Below are 24350 nucleotides of genomic sequence, written 5' to 3' on the forward strand. Positions count from 1 at the left end.
TGGAGCGTGCACCTGGGGCGGACCGCCTCCCCCCCCAACCCCCACCTTGGTTCGCCACTGCCAGGGAGGCAAAAAATTTCCCTGGTACCAACTTTTAGAAAAACTCTCCCAAGTAATAAGTTCACTAGGAGGTTGAAGTATCATATGGAGGCAAAAATCTCAGTACACAGAATCTCTTATAACATATATGTTATTTCAGGTCCTTATCCTGAATTGGTAAAATGCCATATAATCATTTACGTCGAACTTCCATCCCACCCTTAAATGTAAATTTTATTTATGTCTAACTGAAGTTATAAATTCATTTTCATCTTAAAAGGCAAAAGATAACCTCAATTTTCAAAAAAATATAGAAAACAATACAGTTATTGACAAGTTTATAGCAATTGGAATTTAGGATTGGTAAAACCCGATGCCAAATATCAAGCAATGTAAGTGAATCAATCGCTTGGCTATTTTGCAAGGGGTTTTACTAATTTGCATGGCCAGATCGAGAGGAAAAACACACGGTGGGCCGTTTAGTGAATCGGGTCAGTTAGCAGTGCTGTGTATGCCTCTCAGCACTATAGAAATGATAAATAGTATTATGATTCTCAGGAAAGTCAAAAGCTGTCCATGTGCCTTAAGTGTTCTACTCTGTCTATGTTTATTAGGGAAGTTGGCAAACTGCCCTTTCTGACATGCAGTTAGAGTGGTTTACGAATCTAATATGAAAATAGTATCAAAGTAACACCAATCAAATAAAAGGACAAGGAAAATAAACATTCAAATCTTGACTCAAGACTAAGAATACAATTAACATTTGCAGAAATATAAAACAATATCAGGATAGTATAAAGTAGCTGCATAAATGCATGTAAACCATTCTGAGTTCCCCTGGGAGAACAGTATAGAAAATCTGATTGTGGATATCCAAAAGTTTGGAAGGAAAGAGGAGGTTCTGCTGTTGGGAGATTTCAACCTGCCGGATGCGGACTGGAATGTTCCGTCTGCGGAATCGGAAAGAAGTAGGGAGATTGTGGATGCCTTTCAAGAGGCTCTGCTCAGACAAATGGTGACGGAACCCACAAGGGAAAAAGCGATATTGGATCTGGTCCTCACAAATGGAGAGAGTATCTCTAATGTTCGAGTGGGTGCTCACCTGGGTAGTAGCGATCATCAAACGGTTTGGTTTGATATAACGGCTAAAGTGGAGAGCGGCCGCACGATACTTAAAGTCCTAGATTTCAAACGTACGGACTTTAATGCAATGGGAAAGTACCTGAAGAAAGAGCTGTTAGGATGGGAGGACATAAGAGAAGTGGAAAGACAGTGGTCTAAGCTGAAAGGAGCGATAAAAATGAAGAAAATCAATAAAAACAAGAGAAAAAGGAAGCCGATATGGTTCTCCAACCTAGTGGCTGAGAAAATAAAGGCGAAAGAATTGGCGTTCGTGAAATATAAAAAAAACCAAGAAGAGGAGTGCAAAAAGGACTACAGGGTGAAACTGAAAGGAGCCAAGAGAGAGATACGTCTGGTGAAAGCACAGGTAGAAGAAGAAATGGCTAAAAATGTAAAAAAGGGAGACAAAATTTTTTTTCAGGATATATTAGTGAAAGGAGGAAGATGAAAATGGAATTGCTAAACTAAAAGATGCTGGGAACCGATATGTGGAGAGTGACGAGGAAAAAGCAAATGTGCTAAACAAATACTTCTGTTCTGTGTTCACAGAAGAAAATCCTGGAGAAGGACAGAGATTGTCTGGCAAAGTTACACGAGAAAATGGAGTAGATTCTGCGCCGTTCACGGAGGAGGGTGTTTATGAGCAACTTGAAAAACTGAAGGTGGACAAAGCGATGGGACCAGACGGGATCCATCCCAGGATACTAAGGGAGCTCAGAGAGGTTCTGGCGAGTCCTATTAAAGACTTGTTCAACAAACCTCTGGAGACGGGAGTGATTCCTGGGGATTGGATGAGAGCGGATGTGGTCCCTATTCATAAAAGTGGTCACAGGGATGAAGCAGGAAACTACAGGCCGGTGAGCCTCACTTCGGTTGTTGGAAAATAATGGAAGTGTTGCTGAAAAGAAAGGATAGTGTACTTCCTTGAATCTAATGGGTTAGAGGATCCGAGGCAACATGGCTTTACAAAAAGTAAATTGTGCCAAACGAACCTGACTGAATTTTTTGATTGGGTGACCAGAGAGCTGGATCGAGGACATATGCTAGATGTAATTTACTTAGATTTCAGCAAAGCCTTTGATACAGTTCCTCATAGGAGACTGTTGAACAAACTTGAAGGGCTGAAGTTAGGATCCAAAGTGATGAACTGAGTTAGAAACTGGCTGTCGGACAGACGCCAGAGGGTGGTGGTTAATGGAAGTCGCTCGGAGGAAGGAAAGGTGAGTCCCTCAGGGTTCGGTACTGGGGCCGATCCTGTTCAATATGTTTGCGAGTTACATTACTGAAGGGTTAGAAGGAAAAGTGTGCCTTTTTGCAGATACCACCAAGATTTATAACAGAATAGACACCGAAGAGGGAGTGGAAAATACGAAAAAGGATCTGCAAAAGTTAGAGGAATGGTCTAATGCCTGGCAACTAAAATTCAATGCAAAGAAATGCAGAGTAATGCATTTGGGGATTAATAATCGGAAGGAACCGTATATGCTGGGTGGTGAGAAGCTGATATGCACGGACGGAGAGTGTCCGAAGATCTAAAGGCGAAGAAATAGTGTGACAAGGCAGTGGCTGCTGCCAGAAGGATGCTGGGCTGTATAAAGAGAGGCATAGCCAGTATAAGGAAGAAGGTGTTGATGCCCTTGTACAGGTCATTGGTAAGGCCCCACTTGGGAGTATTGTGTTCAGTTTTGGAGACCGTATCTGGCGAAGGACATAAGAAGACTTGAAGCGGTCCAGAGGAGGGCAACGAAAATGATAGGAGGCTTGCATCAGAAGACGTATGAGGAGAGACTGGAAGCCCTGAATATGTATACCCTAGAGGAAAGGAGGGACAGGGGAGATATGATTCAGAAGTTCAAATACTTGAAGGATATTAACATAGAACAAAATCTTTTCCAAAGAAAGGAAAATGGTAAAACCAGAGGACATAATTTGAGGTTGAGGGGTGGTAGATTCAAGAGCAATGTTAGGAAATTCTACTTTATGGAGAGGGTGGTGGATGCCTGGAATGTGCTCCCGAGAGAGGTGGTGGAGAGTAAAACTGTGACTGAGTTCAAAGAAGCGTGGGATGAACACAGAGGATCTAGAATCAGAAAATAATATTAAATATTGAACTAAGGCCAGTACTGGGCAGACTTGCATGATATGTGTCTGTGTATGGCCGTTTGGTGGGGGATGGGCTGGGAGGGCTTCAGTGGCTGGGAGGGTGTAGATGGGCTGGAGTAGGTTTTAACGGAGATTTTGGCAGTTGGAACCCAAGCACAGTACCGGGTAGAGCTTTGGATTCTTGCCCAGAAATAGCTAAGAAAAAAATTAAAAAATTGAAATTGAATCAGGTTGGGCAGACTGGATGGACCATTCGGGTCTTTATCTGCTGTCATCTACTATGTTACTATGTTAAATGAATAAACATTATAAAGTTCCCAATGAGCCACTTGACCATTGAAAGAAAATGAACAATCGTAAACTAAGGATAATGAAGCAGAACTCTCCAGATCTTCAGCTTGTGGGACTCCTGCCCCAGCTCCTCAAAGGAAGGCAAGCTCAGACATCTGAATTCATCACTTGAATTTAAAGCAATAAAGGCCTGTTTGGCAATTATCTGATAAAATGTAAACTCTTGCGCCCAATTTCTAGTTTTAATATGGCATTTTTGTTTAGGTCTATAACTATGATGATTCTTCAGGGGACAAGTCATGAGGTTACATAGTAGTACATTTAACACGAATACAGGCCAGAGGATGTGGTAAAAGCAGTCAGCACAGTTTAAAAAAGGTCTGGTGGTAAGCAGCATGAAACCTTGGTACTGACCACTACTAGAAACAGGATGTAGGGCTAAGTTGGACTTTTAGTCTGACCCAGTACAGCAAATTTTATGAAGAGAATTTCCAGGAAAATGATCAGTACTGCTAAACCAAATACAAGACTCTTCAGCATAGTGAACACACACAATCAGAGCTATAATACATCAATACATTTGCCAAACATGGCTGATTTTTACACTGGTAAGTGAATGTATTAACATTTTTTAAAATTAAGTACCTTGAATGATTTATCCAAATGTAATTTGGAAAGCAGCCTTTTTCTGTTCTCATTTAACATGCCATCAATTTTTTTCATACAAGGCAAAAGTGGCACATCTGAAAAAGAAGACCAAAAATATTAACAAATATAGTAACAAAACATTCAAGTCTTCCATGAAATCATTCAAACCTTTTTTAAACTCCGCTAAGCTAACCGATTTCACCACATTCTCCGACAATGAATTCCAGAGTTTAATTACACATTGCGCGAAGAAATATTTTCTCTGGTTTGTTTTAAATCTACTACTTAGTAGCTTCATAGTCCTAGTATTTTTGGAAAGAGAGAACAAGTGATTCACATATACCATTTCCACTCCACTCATTATTTTATAAACCTCTATCATATCACTCCTGAGCAGTCTGTTCTCCAAGCTGAAGAGACCTAACCACTTAAGCCTTTCCTCAGAGGGAAGTCGTACCATCCCTTTTATCATTTTTGTTGCCCTTCTCTGTATCTTTTCTAATTCAACTACATCTTTTTTGCAATATGGCAACCAGAACTGCACATAGCATTCAAGATGTGGCCGTAACAAAGAGCAATACAAGGACATTATAACACTTTTATCTTTGGGTTTCCATTCTTTTCCTGATAATTCCTAACATTCTATTTGCTTTCTTAAATGCTGCCGCATTTTGAGCTGAGGGTTTCAACGTATCCTCAACAATGACACTGCAATCCTTTTCCTGGGCAGTGACTCCTAACATAGAACCCAGCATCATGTAGCTATAGTTCGGATTCCTCTTTCCCACATGCATCTCTTTGCAGTTGCTCACAATAAATGTCATCTGCCATTTTAGAAACATAGAAACATGATGGCTGATAAAGGCCAATTGGCCCATCCAGTCTGCCCATCCGCAGTAACTTTTATCTCTTCCTCTCTCTAAGAGATCCACGTGCCTATCTCATGCTTTCTTGATTTCTGTGATGGGGTGTACGTCCCATCACGTGAGAGAGTACTGTCCCAAGGGCCGGCTCCCTCAGAAAGACCTCTACCCAGAGTGCCCATGAGCAATAGACAACCCAGGAGTAAAGAGGGGGTAACTGGGTTCAGCTAGTTACTAATTGGGGTGGTTCTAGTCATAGTGGAAGACTAGGTGGGTAGTGTTAGGAACCAGCTACCCCTATTGCTCCGGAGTATTCTGTTGCCCAGTAGTCAAGATTGAATGACCTTGTCATTGGACTTGAATAACTAATTTGCATAAGAATCAAGTGGCAGAGAAAAGTGGTGATCTGTAAAGAAAAGAGACTCCTAGAACCTTAAACTGGACTCCTGATAGGGAGAGGAGCTCTGGCTTGGACCCCTCAATCCTTGGGGGGACATTTTACATTACATTACGGATTTCTATTCCGCCATTACCTTGCGGTTCAAGGCGGCTTACAAAAGATTTATAAACGGGGGTTACATTGGGAGAACGATTGATTTACTAGAGTGGTAAAGGGTGGATCTTTTGACATTACTCGGGTTATTAAGAATAAGGCGGTTTACAAAAGATTTGAAAGGGAGTAACAATGGAAGCACGTTTGTCAAATTTAGAGTTATTAAGAGAACGTGAAGTTAGGGCTCCTTCAGGAATTTCTTGAAAAGTATAGTTTTGAGGGGTCAAGAAGGACTTCACCCTGAACTGACAGGGACTCCCAGCAGAAAGGAGCATAGTTGGAGTTCCTAGAAACAGGAGCTCCTGGGCAACCCTCGAGCAGAGGAATGCGGGCTTAGTGCCTAACCCTCGATAAGCCCAAAACCCTCTGCAAGCATAAGAGCTCCAGTGAACGGATACTTGGCCTATTCCCCGATAGCCAGTGAGCGGAAACTCGGCCTAGCCCTTCGGGTCTTCCAGGATACTGTTCCACACATCTACCACCTTTCTATAAAAAAAGTATTTCCTTTGATTACTCCTGAACCTATCACCTCTTAACGCCATCTCATTCCAAAACTTCCTTTCAAATTAAGTTTCAAGTTTATTAAAAATTTGTTATCCTGCCTTTTCAAAATTAAAACAATAAAAAGCAAAAACAGGGTAATACAGACACCTTAAAATTAATAGCTAAATAATATCCAGTAAAGACAAGTACAAAGACTCACATATCAAACTGACACGAGAGGAAAAGTAGAACTACAAATGAAAGAGGTTTTACTCGTACACATTTACACCATGTAGGTATTTAAACATCTATCATAGCTTCCTCTCTCCCGCCTTTCCTCCAAAGTATTTTGACGCCCAGTCTCCCAAGGTCCTCTTGCAATTTTACAACTTTGAGCTTACCATAAGTCAGACTTATTGGCCTGTAACTCTCTACTTTTGTGGAGAGGAACCACATTCACTCTTCTCCAGTCTTCCAGTACCACTCCTGATACTAGAGAAGCATTGAAAAGGTCGGCCAGCGGAGCCACCAAAGCTTCCCTAAGTTCCTTCAGTACCCTCGGATATACACCACCTAGTCCTATTGCTTTCTTCACATTCATTTTATCTAGATCCTCACGAACACAATCCTCCATCTACCACACCTCTATCACTAATTAATTACATTTGTTTTCTGCAGTCCTGCTCCCAGCATTTCAGTTGTGAATACAGAACAGAAATATTTATTATAAGTAATTCAGCATTATCTTTATCAGATTCTAAATCCCAACATTTATTTTTCATTCCCTTGCTTAAGACTCACCGTACAACAACATTACTTGAAACTCTTACCCCTTCATATCAGGGAGGAAATAAACTTGGATAAATATAAGGGGGCAATGAAATCTTTCTTATTTAAAGATGCCTTTGAGCACTGTTAGCCCACCTTCCCCAAACTAGTAAATGCAGCCATGAAGAATCTTCTCCCCCTCCCTCTTGTTCTTCCCCCTTTTGTTCTTTTCTTAAGTTTATTGTAGTTCAGCCCTCTCCCTCTCCTTTGTCTGTCTCTGTAATTTGTTTATGTTTTTAATTTAAATTTGTATACCCCATTTTAAATTGTAAATCGCCTAGAATCCAGGATGGGCGATTAATCAAATTTTTATTAAACTTGAAACATATTTTTCCCTCTTCATCTTTGAGTCTCGCAATGCCACTTTTGCACTTATTCCCATCACTAATATACCTAAAAATAGAGTCTTCTCCCAATTGACCCATACATTTTTCCTTGCCTTTTGGTCCTGTCCAAGAGTTAATTATTTTTAGAGAAAGATTTTGTCCTATGTGGGCCATATTCTTTGTCATACTATTCCACTGTCCGTGGCAGGCCTCTTACTTGATAAATATGAGGCTTTTCCCCTCCCTTTACGGAGCCAGTGACAATTTATGAGAAAGGTGGGTGCCTTGGGGAAAAAGGTGATCCTTTCAGTTTTGGCAAGTGACACTTTGCCATCTTATTGTGTAACTGTTTGCATGATGTTGTTATTGGAGCACAGGGCAGCTCATCTTAGCTTTACACTTTAAAAAACCCAGTTTCTTCAAATCTGGGATTCCTACATACAATCTTTACCTCCCCGAACCCATAGTGACATCTTGAACTCCTTCTAATGACACCTTAGGCTTGGGCAGTTGCTGTGACAGTACACCAGGGGCGTAGGGATAGGAGGTTTTATCCCTTCTCTTTGGGGTACAGGATGTGGGAACCTCTTATCTCAGAGGGCTATAAGAGTCCAAGTCTTCTGATATTGATTTGTTCTTTGGATCTTTGTGTCGGGTGGGGGAGGGGAGTTGGGCTTGTAGGAAATTGGATGGTGGAGCTTTATGGATTTGTTGTTGATGTACTGGATTTTTATTATTCTGTACGGTTTGGTAGGTTTTTTATCCTTGTTTTTGAAAATCAATAAAAATTGTTTCAGCCTAAAAAAAAAAAAGCTTTTCCCCCCCTGTTTTACCATGTTGGCTATTTTTTCTTCCATTTGTATCTTTATTTTCCTGACTACTCGACCAGCTTCTTTTGCCTGTCTTCCGCTTTCTGAGATCTTTTGTAGTTTATGAAAGCTAACCTTTTCTTCCTTATCTTCTCAGCTACTACTTTTGAGAACCAAAGTGGCCTTTTCCTCTTACTTTTACTTACTTTCCTTACAAAATGGTTTGTTGTCTTAGCAGTAGCTCCTTTCAGCTTTGCCACTGCTTTCCTACTTCTTCCAGATGTTCCTATCCAGACAACAATTCCTTGATGTAATCCCCCATCTGAACAAAATTAGTTAGTTTGTTTTTTAAAGTCTAGAAACTTTACTTTTGAATGAGCACTCTCTATACCGTAACATGCAGTGATCACTTGATACCAGATGATCACTCACTGTAACATCAGAAACACTTTCCCTGGTTGTAAGCACTAAGTCCAGTATGACCCCATCCTGCGTGGGTTCCATTATCAACTGCTGGAACAGTTTCTCCATGTAGAGAATCCAGGATCTCCCGGGCGTCCTATACAGAATCAGGGCCTAGGTGTCTTGCGGGCCTCGCCTTCAATATAGGCGGCCTGCCTGGGGAGCATTTTTAAAAAAAAAACGTGCATCCCGATTGGCTGATTAGACAGCTGTAGGACGCCTACAGCTGCCTAAAATCGGGACGCACTTTTAGAGAATCTGGGCCTGAATGTCTACTATTAAATCTCTGTCCACTTCATCTATCTGTGAAGAAAGCCTGTATATCACACCAATGTAAATACATTTTCTATTCACTTTCTAGATTGGGAAAGCTGGCAAATAGAGCAACAGTATAATAATGGGCGATTGCAATTATCACTAGACTAATTAATCCAGGAGCAGGAAACAATCAGAAAGCAAAATCAGCAAACTTGTTTCTCCACTAAAGTTCATGGACTAGTCACATATCAGGTTAAAAAAAACCCAACAAAAAAACACTCCACCAGATTAAATAAATCCTATTACAGTTACAGCCCCCCAAACTTGGAATTCACTTCCTATTTGAGGGAAGAACAAAACTTGGAAAAATTCAAAAGTAAACTAAAGAGCTTTCTTTTTAAAGACGCCTTTGAAAATTAGCCATTTAGTCTTTCAACTAATTTTACTTTTTCTGCCTAATCTTATTGAAGTAATTTTTAACTTCCCTTTACTTATGTATCTTCCTTGTATGTCCCATTAACTTTCAAATAATTTGTAGTTCTTATCCCTTCCCTCCCTTGCGTTCTTAGTTCTGTTAAGTTTGTCCTGTTGGACCTTGTTTTTGTTATACATTGTATTGTTCCCCATATTTTGTAATTTTATTATTATGTACATCGCTTAGAATTATGATTAAGCGATTAATCAAATCTCTATTAAACTTGAAACTTACATAAAATAGTCTGACATACAATTATTTATAGTGCACTTAATTTTCCCACATGGCCATTTAGCCATCTCATTCTTCCTCAAACAATTTCTCAAAGCTGCACAGAAGAAACTCCTGACAAGGATCCCTACTTTACAAAACCTTGATACATCAGGAGAAACTTCACTGATCTTCCTGATATGGCAAAGTTTTGTAAAGCAGGGTTCCTTGTTAGGAATTTCTTCTCTGCAGCTTTGAGAAGAGTTAGTTAATAGGAAAGTATCACAAGAGGAGTAGAATGGGTAAAGATAGAAAGATGAGGGGACACGCCATAAAACTGCATGATAATACTTTTAAAACAAATAGGAGAAACTATTTTTTTCACTCAATGAATAGTTAAACTGGAGAATGTGGTAATTAGAGAATGACACGGGGAAAAAAATTTGTCCCCGTCTACGTGAACTCAGTCCCCGTCTCTGCAAACCATTTGATCCCACCTGTACAAGCCTCTAATAAAATAAGTTCAGTATAAAACTATTAAGTATAAAATGAAACAATATTTTGATTTGATTTCTTATGTACCGCTATACTGTGAGGATCAAAGCGATTTACAATGAAGATAGATTAAAGTAATAAAATAAATAAAAATGGTACTTTGGATTTCCCTAGCTGTCCCGAAGGCTCACAATCTAGCTAAAGTACCTGAGAAAACAATAAATAAAAATAAAATAAATTCCAATCAGACAATAGGATCTGATGTTAGAAGTTCATAAAGACGATATGCCAAGGAGAGAAAGCTGGTATGCTCCTTGAGCCCTGACGTATGCAGCCAAGCCAACACACAATATTTCAGCCATGAGGTTTCCCAGGAAGTAGTAATGAGTGCCAAAATACAGGCTAGTCATTTAGATCAGAGTCAATGCAATGCTAAAATGCAGGCTGTCATTTGGATCAGATGACCTCTGCAACAGCCAGACAACCGCCACTATCATCTCGGTGCATCAGCTGCATTAAACGGTCAATTGCCACCATTCTCAGATCCGATATCTAGTATGGTATAGAACCCTGCTGGATCGGGGGAGGGGCGGAGCTGTGCTCTTAAGTCTCTGCCACTGCTTCTGCTGCCTGCCGCTGGTTTCGGTGTGGCCACGGAGTCTCCTTGTGCTCACCGTTATTCCCTGCTGGATCAGGGGAGGAGCGTAGCTGTGCTCTTAAGTCCCCGCCGCTGCTTCTGCGGCCTGCCGCTCTTTTTGGTGCGGCACCGGCGTCTCCTTATGCTCATCGTTATCTCTTGCTGGATCGGGGGAGAAGGAAGGAAGGACGCAGGAAGGGCCTCTGCTGAAAATGCACCATTCTAGGCCTTTAGGTTTGTAGACAGTTATGCTGCGATTCTACAACTGTCAAAACTCCTCCTTTCCAAGATGTTTTCTGACTCGCCCAAGTGAAAATTAAAAGAAAAAAGTGCAGAACCCTGTAAAACTATGAATAAGGTATATGAAAATAACAAAATACTAAATAAACTAAGAAAACTAAATATAACTAAAAACTTAAAAATATAAGAGGGAGCAATATTCTGTACAATTGTCATTTTATAAATCAGAGTTCTGGCTGCTGAACTAGAGGAAGAGATCTTCTGCTGGTAGGGCTTTGTTTATAAACGTTTATCAACACAGCTACAATACTACTTTATCCTAAAGCAAAAAAAAAAAAAAAGAAAAGATATAGAATTTTTTTTTTTCTACCATTGTCCTCTGGTTTCTGCTTTCCTCATCTTCTCGTCATTCTTTTCCTTCCATCCACTGCCTTCTCTCTGCCTCTTCCATATGGCATCTGCTCTATTTCTATGCCTTTACCAGAAACTGTCCACCTCTCCCTTCCCCCCATTGGTCTGGCACCCATCTTCTTCACCCCATGGTCTGGCATCTCTGTCTTCTTCCCTTCCATCTCTCACTCCCTCTCCCAGGTAGTTTTTAGAATCTCTCTCCTCCTTTCCTCCCCTCAAAACTGGTATCTGTCTCCCCAATCCAGCATGTGCTCCCCTCTCTCTCTCCTCCCCACTTCCATCCAGTGTCTGTGGCTCCCTCTCTCTCGCCACTTCCTTCCATCGCCGCCGGTTCCCCTCTCTCTCTCCTCCCCACTTCCATGCAGTGTCTGTGCCTCCCTCTCTCTCCACTTCTTTCCAGTGTCTGCTCCCCTTTCTCTCTCCTACCCACTTCCATGCAGCGTCTGCTCCTCCCTCCAGTCCCCCTCTCTCTCTACTTCCTTCCAGCGTGTTTCCCTCTCTCTCTCCCCTACCCACTTCCTGCTCCCCTTTAGCGTCTGTTCCTCTCTCCCTCCCCACTTCTCTTCAGTGCTCTTCGAACGGTCCACGGTCCAGCAGCCCCCTCCTGATCGCCACGGTCCAGGCATCTCTTTCCCTTCCCCTCACTTGCTAGCAATTTTCAGTTTTTTCTCTCCAAGTGGCCCAAGCCTTTTCACAAGTCACACACACGGCTGCCCCAAAACTTCTCTTCTGATGCAACTTCCTGTTTCCGCCTGGGCGGCTCGTGTCAGAGAAGTTTCAGGGCAGCCATGTGCGATTTGTGAAAAGGCTCGGGACGCTTGAAGAGAGAAAACTAAAAATCGCCAGCAAAGGTGAGGGGAAGGAAAGGAGGGAGATTGTGAGGGAGGGTGCTGCTGGAACGCATGATCACAAGGGCTGCTGACTGGGAGGGGTGAGTGAGGCAACATGCACAAGATACTTAACTGCAGGGACAAGGCCATTCACCACTCCACGGGGTGGTGAATGGCCTTGTCCCCATACCCGTGGCAACCAGTTTTTTTCCTCCCCATTCCAGTGGGTTACCATGTCATTCTCTAGTGGTAATCCCAGAGGTATACTAGTTATCCCCGGGGTCGGTAGCATGGAATCTTGCTACTCTTTGGGATTCTGCCAAGGTACCTGTGAACTTGGAAGCAGGATATTAGGTTAGATGGATCTTCAAATCCAGTATGGAATTGTTATGTAGCCAAAAGCAGAAAAGGATGCTGGTCTGACCCAGCATGGCATATCTTATTTCTTATGAATAGCAGGTGGGATCTAACTGTTGTAAGTTCTTTACCACCAACTGATTATGCTATGCTGAAGGTAATTTATATTCTACTTTATTCCTTGCAGATTCAAAACAGATTACATAAAAAATTAGATAGGCATGGTTGATAGATTATTTCGAACTTAGGGAGGAAACCAGATTTCATACAAATTAAGTTTTTTCACTATTCTGTGTGGTATCCCTAAGATTTCAAAAGATGAGCTCTTATGAAAACTTACCATTTCCTTTTTCCAAGACCTGACATGTATCAGGATTCAAAGCAATGTTTATGAGCAGCTCCATGTAGTTTTTAAAAGTCTCTTTCATAGCTCTTGTATTTAGAAAGCGAGTCACAAAAGGAGGAGGAAGTTCCAATTCTGAAAAACAATTCAAGTCTAATAAGAATTCAAGTGATGTTCCCTCTTTGCTTATACAGCAGCCTTGACACTGCCACTTAGCAGAAACTGCTCCTCTTTCTGTCATCCCCACATCCCATCATGCCTCAAGTAATCTCAATGTATATCTCTTGCAAATTACTTGCTCTCTATGAAGCTACTCTTAGGAACTGAGTGGAAATGATACTCTTATTGTTGCAACCTTACTGCCTATGAGGTTTGATGCTGGAAGACTGAGAGCTCCATCCTGCCCATATCCATGAGGTGATCTTTGGAGGCTTTAAAGAAACATCAGATGCATAGTCAGTGCAGTTTTATACTATCACTGGATTGACTATTTACTCTCTATGAAGCTGTTTACTGTAAGTACACTGCCACAAGGATATGACAAAAGGAAAGACATCTTTTGTCACATTTTATAGATGTCATAAATTAATTTGACTCATTCATTGGCTTTCGTTCATTTGATATTTACAGCGTTTATTAGTTTGATGTTAAGTCTGTGCTTACTGCTGGATAATGTGTCCTGTCCCAGCTAAAGTTATCAACTCCTGTGATTACAGACTGAGGCAATTATTATTTGTGCTCTTTTGCATTATAGCATTAAAAATGTAAATACCTTGCTCTATAAATAAGGTCACTCATATGGAAAGAAACATTGCGCATATCCCACTAAGCCCCCAAACATGGAAAGAGATGGTAACATCCTGCTAAAAACAGTTTATCAAGAAAAGTTCTCAAGTGAAGAAAGGGGAAAGAGAATGGGAGTGGGACTTGTATACCGCCTTTTTGTAATTACACAACCACACTCAAAGTGGATTACATAGGTTCATAAGAGATATCTAAAGAAAACATAACAGGATGCTGAAGAAAATAGATAAAGCCTTCTATTTGCAAAAATAGCCTGGGTGTTTGCTGAGTCTGCATTAAAAAAATTTTTTTTAAAGTTCGGAAACATCCAACTCTTAATCCATGAACACAGAATTCCTACAACAAAATAAAAAGTCAAAGCAGCATTCTTATATGATTTGAAAAGACAAAGAAAACCAGTAAAACAGCTTGAATAGATCTTTCTTCACCAGAACTCTCAAAGAATGCCAATGTCTAGGCTGTCCACAGAATGCCGATTGTAGTTCTCTCTGCCTTTTCCTTAAAAGGCAAATAAAATAGCTAATTAAGGGAAGCAGCTTTCTTTTAAATACTGTTTCAAATATTGTTCAAAGAAATAAGTCTGTAAGGGAAGTTGGGAATGCTAAGATTTAAAAGTCTCGCCCTATGCTCCACATTTGGAGAATTTTATTTTATAGAGCAGTGTTCACATGAATTAAAGTAGAGAAAATCATTTGCAAGAAAGAAAGCCGATTCTCAAATGGCTTAAAACTTCCTAACATGGCCCCAATCTGTCCCTTCCATCTTGGATAACCATCTTAGCTCACAACACATAAGGCGGCAAAATTAGAAAAGGTACAGAGGAGTGACAAAAATGGATGGGATGATTTCCCTATGAAGAAAGGCTAAAATAACTAGGGCTCTTCAGCTTGGAGAAGAGACAGATGAGGGGAGATATGATAGATTTATAAAATACTGAGGGGAACAAGTAGATGGGAATTATTTGTTTACTCTTTTCAAAAATACAAGGACAAGGGGGCATGCAATGAGGCTACTAAGTAGTAAATTTAAAATAAATTGGAGAAAATATTTTTTCACTCAACGTGTAATTAAACTTTGGAGTACGTTGCAAGAAGCAGCTGGCTTGGCAGAGTTTAAAAAAAGATTTGGATAATTTATTAAATAAAAATCCATAAGCCATTACTAAAATGGACTTGGGAAAAATCCACTGCTTATTTCTAGGATAAGCAGCATAAAATCTGTTTTATTCTTTTGAGATGTTGTCAGATACTTGTGACCTGGGTTTGCCGCTGTTGGAAACAGGATAATGGATTTGATGGACCTTCGGTCTATCCAAGTATGGCTACTTTTCTATTCATCCATAGCATCTACTATCTCCCTCACCCTTAGAAATTCCATGCTTGCTTGAATTCAGATACACTCTGTCTCCACCAGGAGGTCATTCCACACATCTACCGTGCTTTCTGTACATATACCTCCCAAACCAGTTTCCTTTCAGTTTATGCCATATAATGGCCTTTCTTCCAAAGTATGCATACTAAAGCCTAAGTCTGTCCCCATATGCTTTATGTGGAAGCCACTGATCATTTTAGCAGATGCCCTTTGGACCATTCCTGAAGCCTGTGGACTACAGAATTAAACGCCATACTCTAAATGGGGACTCACCAGAGGCTTCTAGAGAGGTAACATTGCCTCATTTTTCCTGCTTGCAGTTCCTCTCCCTATCCACCAGTTTGGCTATTTTAGATCATCAGATACACCAACACCACATACTGTACCACTCTCTCAAGTTTTGTAGTCCAAATGCATGTTAGTTTTTGGAAACTGTGCTAGACTATTGCAATACAGCACACTGGAGTACTTGATCAATATAGTTCTGAAATGTGTTATTTCAGTGTGATATATTTTTATTATGTATGTTCAATTGTTCTCTGCTCTGGATAAGGGTAGGTTACAAATAATAAAACTATAAAACTTTAAACTATGCTGCATTTTTTTTAACCTTTAATTCATTGTTGCCCATTTCTGGACCATTCCTGAAGCTTCCTCATTCTATCTACACAATCTGAGTTGTCTACCCTATTACAGAGTTTGCTATCATACACAAAGAGGCAAATCTTACCAAACAGCTCTTCCACAAAACCATCAAAGATGTTAAAAAGAGCAAGTCCAAAGACTGATCACTGTGACTCTTTCTACTCTGAGTGAACTCCCTTTACCACCATCCTCTGTCTACTTTAACCAAGGGCATTAAGGGCCTCTTCTATTAAACTGCACTAGCAGTTTTTAGCGCGGGGAGCCACGTTGAATGGCCCGTGCTGCTCCCGATGCTCATAGAGGCTCTAAGTTTATCAGTTGCATATGTGGAAATATATTTATAAATGATCTGGAAACAAGGACGACGAGCCCGATGATTAAATTTGCAGATGACGCAAAACTAATCAAAGTTGTTTAAAAAAAATGCAGACTGTGATAACTTGCAAGAAGACCTTAGTTAATTGGAATACTAGGTATACAAATGACAGATACAATTTAATATGGATAAATGCAAAGTGATGCATACCGGCGGCGGAGGCGAAAAGGGCGAACAGAATGCTAGGAATGATAAAGAAGGGGGATCACAAACAGATCGGAGAAGGTTATCATGCCGCTGTACTGGGCCATGGTGCGCCTTCACCTGGAGTATTGCGTCTAGCACTGGTCGCCATACATGAAGAAGGACACAGTACTACTCGAAAGGACCCTTTCTAGAATAAAATAGAATAGCGACTAAAATGGTTAAGGGGCTGGAGGAGTTGCCGTAAAGTGAGAGATTGGAGAAACTGGGCCTTTAAAAGAGGAGACAGAGGGGACATGATCAAAACATTCAAAATACTAAAGGGAATAGACTTAGTAGATAAAAGACAGGTTGTTCACCCTCTCCAAGGTAGGGAGAACGAGAGGGCACTCTCTAGTTGAAAGGGGATAGATTCTGTACAAACGTAAGGAAGTTCTTCACTCAGAGAGTGGTGGAAAACTGGAACGCTCTTCCGGAGGTTGTTATAGGGGAAAACACCTTCTAGGGATTCAAGACAAAATTAGACAAGTTCCTGCTGAACCAGAACGTATGCAGGTAAGGCTAGTCTCAGTTAGGGCACTGGTCTTTGACCTAAGGGCCGCCGCGTGAGCAGACTGCTGGGCACGATGGATCACTGGTCTGACCCAGCAGCGACAATTCTTATGTTCTTATATAAAGGATATCAGAATTTATGAATTAAACCAATGATATTTGTTGTTGATGCGACATGTATGTTATATGTAATTTGATTTAACATGTAAGTATGTAATTTGTTATAGTATGTCTCTGAAGTGTTTTGTACGATAAATGTAAATTTTTTATTTTGTATGTTAATATATAACTCGCCCTGGATAAGGGCGGGTGAGAAATAAACAATCAAACACACAGATGTTATTTGTTGAATGGCAACAAATAACATCTGTGTGTTTGATTGTTTAACCCCATTTATTATGTATGTGTGGGGGGTGGGGGGGGTTTAAAAGTGTTGGATATTTATAAAGATATATGTATGGGGTTGAGGGAGATGATTCTTGTGGTGTGAAATTTGTAATAATTTCAAGTGGAAATGTATATTATGAAGTGATTTATTGTACACTTGTTTGAAAATTTATAATGAATAAAGAAATTTAAAAAAACAAACAAACACACAGATGTGACTTCAAAACAGCACAAAATTCTAAGTATGACACATTTGCCCTCTAATACCAAGAATTAAATTAATGGAATTATAACCGAAAAGCAAACCAGATCACTGCCTTTTGGAATGGTTTTGAAAGCTAATGGAGAGCATAGACAAATTGTCTGCCCTTATCAATACTCACCATCATCATCTGTTTGTGCTTCAGGAGATGACTCAGAATGGCAAGATGAATGCTCCTCTTTCCATGTTTTCCTTTTCTTTGGTGGTGGTTCAGCCTTTAATTTTGGCTGTTTAAGTTTGGGCTCCACAGAGGATATTTTTGCAGCTGGACGTTTTGCGGCTGGACGTTTTACAGATGGATGTTTTACAACTGGCTCTTCTGAGGCTGGGTTCCGCACGGCTGGCCCTTCTGCGGCTGGGTTTTGCACGGCTGGCCTTTCTGCGGCTGGGTTTTGCACGGCTGGCCCTTCTGCAGTTGGCCGTTTTGCGGATGGGTTCTTTGCGGTTGGCCGTTTTGCAGCTGGGTTCTTTGCGGTTGGCCGTTTTGCGGCTGGATTCTTTGCGGTTGGCACTTTTGGGAGTAGCCCTTTTGCAGCTGGGTCCTTTGCGGTTGGCCCTTTTGCAGCTGGGTCCTTTGCGATTGGCCCTTTTGCAGTTGGGTCCTTTGCGATTGGCCCTTTTGCAGTTGGGTCCTTTGCGGTTGGCCCTTTTGCAGTTGGGTTCTTTGTGGCTGGTCCTTTTGCAGTTGGGTTCTTTGCGGCTGGTCCTTTTGCAGTTAAGGTTTTTACAGCTGGACTTTTTGCAGTTGGGCTTTTTAATGCAGGAGGATCAATAGCTCTCTCAGTACCCAACTTAACATGAATAGGTCTATGAAAGTAGCAAGAAGAATTATTTGTTCAGTGACACTTTGCTGCTAGAAGTCACACAGATACAGTCCTCTGAAGTGGATCTCCCCCCCAACAAAACACATTATTTCTAAATTTAAGCAATACTTTCTTAGTCTGATTTGCCAAAGCTCATTTACTAATGCTGTTGCTTTAGAGGCTTCAAAACAGCATCAGGGCCCTCATAGATTGGGGCATTCAATAAAGTGAACTTTATTATCCCTGTACTTTGGTTCCCTCTTCTTGTTGGGTTGCTTTAGAGGCAACATATAAAGAGAAAGCGATCTAATATACCACCTTTCTGTGGTTACAATCAAAGATGTTTACATATTATATACAGATACTTATTTTGTATCTGGGACAATGGAGGGTTAATAGACTTGCCCAGTCACAAGAAGTTGCAGGGGGAAATCAAACCCAATTCCCCTGGTTCTCAGGCAGCTGCATTAACTATTAGGCTATTCTCCAGTCTCTAAAATCATTTACCTCTTACATGACAACTAGACTTAACTAATGGCAGATCTTAATTTTGGATTATTATAGGCAGATACATCAACACTTTAAAAAAAAAAAAAAAAAAGGATTTTATTCATTTTTCAAGTTTGTTATAATTTGATATCTCGCAAATCAATTTGTTATAATTTGATATCTCGTAAATCAAGAAGTATGCAAAACAATTTGTTACTAGATAACTTATATAACGCTGCTACTGCAGTCATGCCTTACTCTTCACCAAGAGACTGGGAGTCCATTTCACTTACAGTCACTCAACAGCTCCTTCTATCTTCCCCCCTTCATTTACCAAATATATACGTTTCCAATACTCAAGACAAAATGCTGAAGTTAATACCTGACAGTTTGTGCAGGTTTGATTCTTGGCTTCTTTGAACACACCCTCACATATTCTTTCTTGTTTGCGTTTTCTAAGAATTTCACATATATTCGTTTATATTTAGTTTTTGCATCACCAAAGTATCCAAGATACTAAAAAAAAAAACCAAACAACCCAATACGAATTAGAAGCATTCCTTCAATGTAAATATATTAAAAGTTTAAAAAAAACCAAAACATTTTCAGACAAAAAGATGCGTTAATCTTGGTTAATTTTCTGTTTTCATTTTGAAACTTAACTGTTTATGTAAATTCAATTTTCATCATCTCAAAGATTAGTAACTTACATTGCTAGACAACATACAAAATCTGAAGATCCTCTTATTCATTCATACTATACTATATAGCTCTTAATTCTGCTAACCTCTATTAGAAGCTAAGTGGATTATAACACAGGGGAACCTACACTACAGAATTAGAATAAAGCATCAGAAACTAAATCAACTCTCATTCTTATCAAATAGGTATCCAAAGTCTTCTGAAGCATACTATAACTCTGAGGGGCAGATGTTTGTAACATCTTTTTTGTACATACAGTGGTACCTCGGTTTACGAGTGCATCGTTTTGCGAGTGTTTTGCAAGACGAGCAAAACATTTGCAAACTTGGTGCCTCGTAAACCGAGCTTGCCTCGCTGTACGAGCGCCCCCTCCTCCCCCGCGATCCGGCATCCCCCCCGCTCGCGTCTGCCCCACCCCTGCAATCCTACATCCCCTCCCGAGCACGGCAATGACATCCCTTACCCCGACTGGGCATTAGTGTCGGTGCCCGAAGATCCTCCCTCTTCTGGCGCGGCCTAGGCTGGGCGGTGCGTCGGAGATCCTCCCTCTTCTGGGCTGGGCTGGGCTGGACTGGCTTTGAGCATTTGCACATGCTCAAAGCCTTCTGGTCTCGCTCTCTCCGAGATTCTGAATCTGAGAATCTCGGAGAGAGCGAGACCAGAAGGCTTTGAGCATGCACAAATGCTCAAAGCCAGTCCAGCCCAGCCCAGCCCAGAAGAGGGAGGATCTCCGACACACCACCCAGCCTAGGCCGCGCCAGAAGAGGGAGGATCTTCGGGCACCGGCACCGGTGCCGGTGCCCAGTCGGGGTAAGGGATGTCATTGCCGTGCTCGGGGGGGGATGTAGGATTGCGGTGGAGGGGGGGCAGCGCGAGCTGGGGGAGGATGCCGGTTCGCAGGGGGGATGCCGGATCGCGGGGAAGGGTATGGAGCAGCGTCGGTGGCCTCAAGGGGGGGGAATGGAGCAGCGCCGGTAGCCTCAGGGGGGGGGAGGTGTGAATGCTGGGTGGAGGAAATGTGGAACAAGGCTCAGCAAGAGGAAAAGGGGAAACTGCTCAAAATGGGGAGAGGAACAGTGAGAGTGCAGGTGGCAGGGGTGGAGGTTGTATCTGGTGAATTTGCAAGGCTGTCGGCAAGTCCTATGGGGAAACTTTCTTTGATATATGAGCAATTTGGGGAGCCTTGTCTCTACCCAGAGGATACCACAGAGGGGTTTGCTTGTTGCTTCCTGACCCCCTGCAGCAGCGGTTCTCACTTTTTCTTCAGTGCCCGGCAGGCACCTACAGAGACGGACCCCCTGACATCATCGGGTCCGTCTCCAACTCTTTAAAATCAAGCCGCAGCCACAGGGCGTGGCCGAAGGGGCGTTCCCTAAGGGGCACGCAAGGCCCCTTGGGAGCCCCTTGGAGCCACGAGAAGTCCGGGAGCTGGAATCGGTTAGTAATATAATTTTTTCCTATAAAAATTTCTTCATATGACAGTTAAAAATGGGAAAAAGAAAAATTAAACCAAAAAGCTCCACACCAGTGGTATCAGGTCCAATGGACAGACATTTAACATTACTTTCTGATAATTTACCTGGGGTACTACCAAATGTAGATTCCTCCTTGTCAGGAGCCTCAATAAGTCCCCTCAACCGTACTCCTCCCCTTCATCCGGTACCCAGTGATAGTGGGAATATAAACCCTACTATATCCAATGCTCAAGTGGTCTCATCTACCCATACAAGTAAATTAGTATATGCTGAAATACCTAAACCATTGATATTTTCTGCTGGAGTGGATGAAAACCCAAGAACAGAGGAAACACAGGATATTACTTTAAAGGACTTATGGTTAGGAATATCCAGAGTTGAAGGGTTTCTCAGATCAACGATGAAACAAATGGGAGACTTTTCTCAGTTAGTTTCTTCCAAATTAGAAAATGTGGATTCTAATCTAGGTTGTTTGGACAAACAATTAAATGTTATTGAATCTCAATGTAATAATTTACAAGATGTCTCGGTATCAGCTGTTAAAGATTCTACAGTGATACATTCTAAAATTGAATCAATAGAGAACATGAATAGAGTGAAAAATCTCCGCTTGGTTAATTTTCCAGTAACTCATTTACTGTCACCTGAGATTTTATTAAGGAAGTTTCTTAAAGAAGTACTGGGAATGGCTAATGCGGAGAATTTTCCAATAAATAACTACTATTACATTCCTCCAAAAAAACTTGAATCTACCCAGGAGGCGGATCATCTGATCACACCAGAGGTAAATTTGACTGAATTTTTGGAAGATACACAGGATGTGATTCAGAGTCGGTCCACTCTGGTAATAACATGCATGAGTGAGATGGACAAGAGTTTGATAATGAAACTTTACTTTAAAAACAGGTTAATGAAATTTTGTGGGGATTTGGTTAGGATTTTTCGGATGTATCCAGAACCACTCAGATGAGGAGGAAAGAATTTTTGAAATTGAAGGAGAGAGTGTTGGCACTGGATGCATCCTTTTACCTGAAATTTCCCTGCAAATGTTTGATTAAGTTACAAGATATTGAGTATTCATTTTGGGACCCTATACAATTAGAACAATTTTTAGTTGCAAGAGAATAGAAATAGAAATATAAATGAGATTTGTTTCACCCAGCTGAGATTGTGAGGAGAATTAATATAAAAGTATCCCATCGTTTAAGAAATGATCCAGGGTTCTATAGGTGAACCATGAATTATTGTCCTTTACTTGCTTGAATTTTATTTAATTAGAAATAGCAAGGTATACTCCCCATTAATGTGGGCTTAAAAGGAATTATGTATGTATGATTTGATTATGTATTGCTTTGTGTGATTTCCTTTTTTCTTTTGAAGTATTGGATATTGTAATGTATTCAAAATTATAAATAAATAAAAAAAATTAAAAAAAAAGATATACGAGCAATTTGGTTTACGAGCATGCTTCTGGAACGAATTATGCTCGTAAACCAAGGTTCCACTGTATTTGCAAAATCAGCTACATTGGTACCTTCCAAGATCATCTCTCCATTTTGAAACTTCAAGTCAACTGATAACACCTACAGTCAATGAAGTATGACTTGAAAAGGATGTGTAAAAGGAGCTATTCCATAGCTGGCCTGTGGGCTTGGAATATATTGCCAGCAGGACTTTGTCAAGAACAAAATTAGACTCTATTCAAATGGCTGTTGAGGAGATACTTGCTTATCCATTACTGATGAAATGGGGACCTCAGGGCTTGACTTCTCTGTTGTGCGATTGTGTTTGTTTTAATTCCTATTAATTTGGCATTCAAAGGAAAATTTTGAGTCTAAGATTACACCGAGGACCCTATAACTAATTTTCAAATACCAAAATGGTATGATCTTCTGTTGCAGTTTGATCTATTCAACTTAAACAGATTGATCAATGGGCCCGACAAAGTTTTAACTATGACTTCTTTTAGATATTTCCGTATCATCAAATTTGTCTAATTTATTTATTTTTTATTTATTTAAGCATTTATATATCACTTGTTTACATTCAGGTACTCAGAGCAAAATTATATCATCAGCATATGAAAATACAACTCCTAATTCTGATAATGTTACTCCCATCTATAAAAGATATTAAAAAAGGAGAGAGAAAGTGGAGAACCCGGTGGAACCCATGTAGCAAGTCAATCAGACAACATATTAGAATTCTCCTAATAATAAGTCATCTTCCTTTAAATTTCTTGAAACCAGGTTAATACTTTATTGTCAATACCCAACTTGTTAAGTCTACAAAGTAACCGCCCATTATCCATTGCATCAAAAGCAGCAGATATACTGGAGGATCATCTGTTTACCTTTACCTAATGATAGCTTATATTACAACATAGTTTTAGAACAGCTCATAGTTCAGATACTCTGCTTTTAGAGATGGCTATGGAAATTAAGCTAGCAAATTTCAATATATATTCTGTCAACTGTAGGCCTACTATGAATGTCAAGAGCTTGGCAAGCCACGGAATACTCGCCCCTGGCTTATAATTCTCAACCTTGGATAGATCTACCCCCATTGATTTTGGGATAGGTATAAAAACTATTGTGTTAATTCATGTTATAAAAAAATATTCCAATTTAGATGTCTGCTTTGCAGAGTTTTTTTTGAGGCTCCAGGACAAGTCTATAGAGACTGGAAACATGTAACTAAGTTTGGGTACACACTGCTATGATGCATAAAGCAATTCACTATGGAAGAGAACACTTCACATTCAAAACAAGTTTTTTTGCATGCATTTAAACAAATAAAGTATTAATAAAAAGGATCAAATAAGAAGAGATTAGATTCTTAACCTTGCTAATATTTTTTCTAGTAAATAGGTATGTCATTCTGGACAAGCGGGTTATATCCCAGTGCTCGCAAACCTAATCCACTCCAAAGTTTTTCTGAATCCCTCCTACTTCACAAAGGACTGCTGTTAGTTCCAAAGCAAGCAAGCGCCCTTTCTAGAATAGATGTTAAGCAGAGGTATGGAAAAACTCCCTGAAGAATTAGTCTGTTCTCTGAAATTAAAAAAAAAAACATATTACCTGTTGAACAATTTATTTTATTTAATTATTTATTTATAGCACCGAAAGATGAAGAAAATATGCAAAATAAAACCAACCAAAAATAAAGAAATAAGCAAAGCAGATTAGAAGTACTCTTTCGGGATCACATGCAAAAGGAAAAAACTGTAGCAGGAAGCAGAGCCCTCTGTGAAGTAGGAGGGATTCAGAAAAATTCTAGAATGGATTCCTTCTTCAAGGCTTACGAGAACTGGGATATAACCTCCTTGCCCAGAATGACACACCATTTGCACTAGAATAGCTATTAGCGAGTAGCTTAATTTCAAGATTATAGGGGAAATTCATCAAGGGGTGCTAATCCCAATTTATTGAGTGCTAAATTGGTTAGCAACCCTTGATGAATTCCCCTCTTGTTAATGATCCACTGTCACCATTTGCATATTTTTGCTTTATGCCAATCAGAGCTATGTTCTAATGAAAAACCCTCTTTAGAAAAGT

General features: G+C 40.4%; 1 protein-coding gene across 2 annotated transcripts in view; it reads right to left on the bottom strand.

Moving 5' to 3' along the window:
* The window catches only part of QSER1 (glutamine and serine rich 1), a 52994-nt gene that overhangs the window by 7863 nt on the left and 20781 nt on the right, over positions 1-24350 (bottom strand). For both annotated transcript variants that reach the window (XM_033928066.1, XM_033928065.1), the window contains exons 7-10: positions 18999-19132; positions 17446-18131; positions 12781-12918; positions 4201-4298 (exon numbers count right to left, since the gene is read on the bottom strand). In XM_033928066.1, coding sequence (XP_033783957.1) covers positions 4201-4298; positions 12781-12918; positions 17446-18131; positions 18999-19132 — 1056 coding nt within the window. The remainder of the gene's footprint in view (positions 1-4200; positions 4299-12780; positions 12919-17445; positions 18132-18998; positions 19133-24350) is intronic.

Source organism: Geotrypetes seraphini, chromosome 19 (assembly GCF_902459505.1).
Source record: "Geotrypetes seraphini chromosome 19, aGeoSer1.1, whole genome shotgun sequence".
NCBI lineage: Eukaryota > Metazoa > Chordata > Amphibia > Gymnophiona > Dermophiidae > Geotrypetes > Geotrypetes seraphini.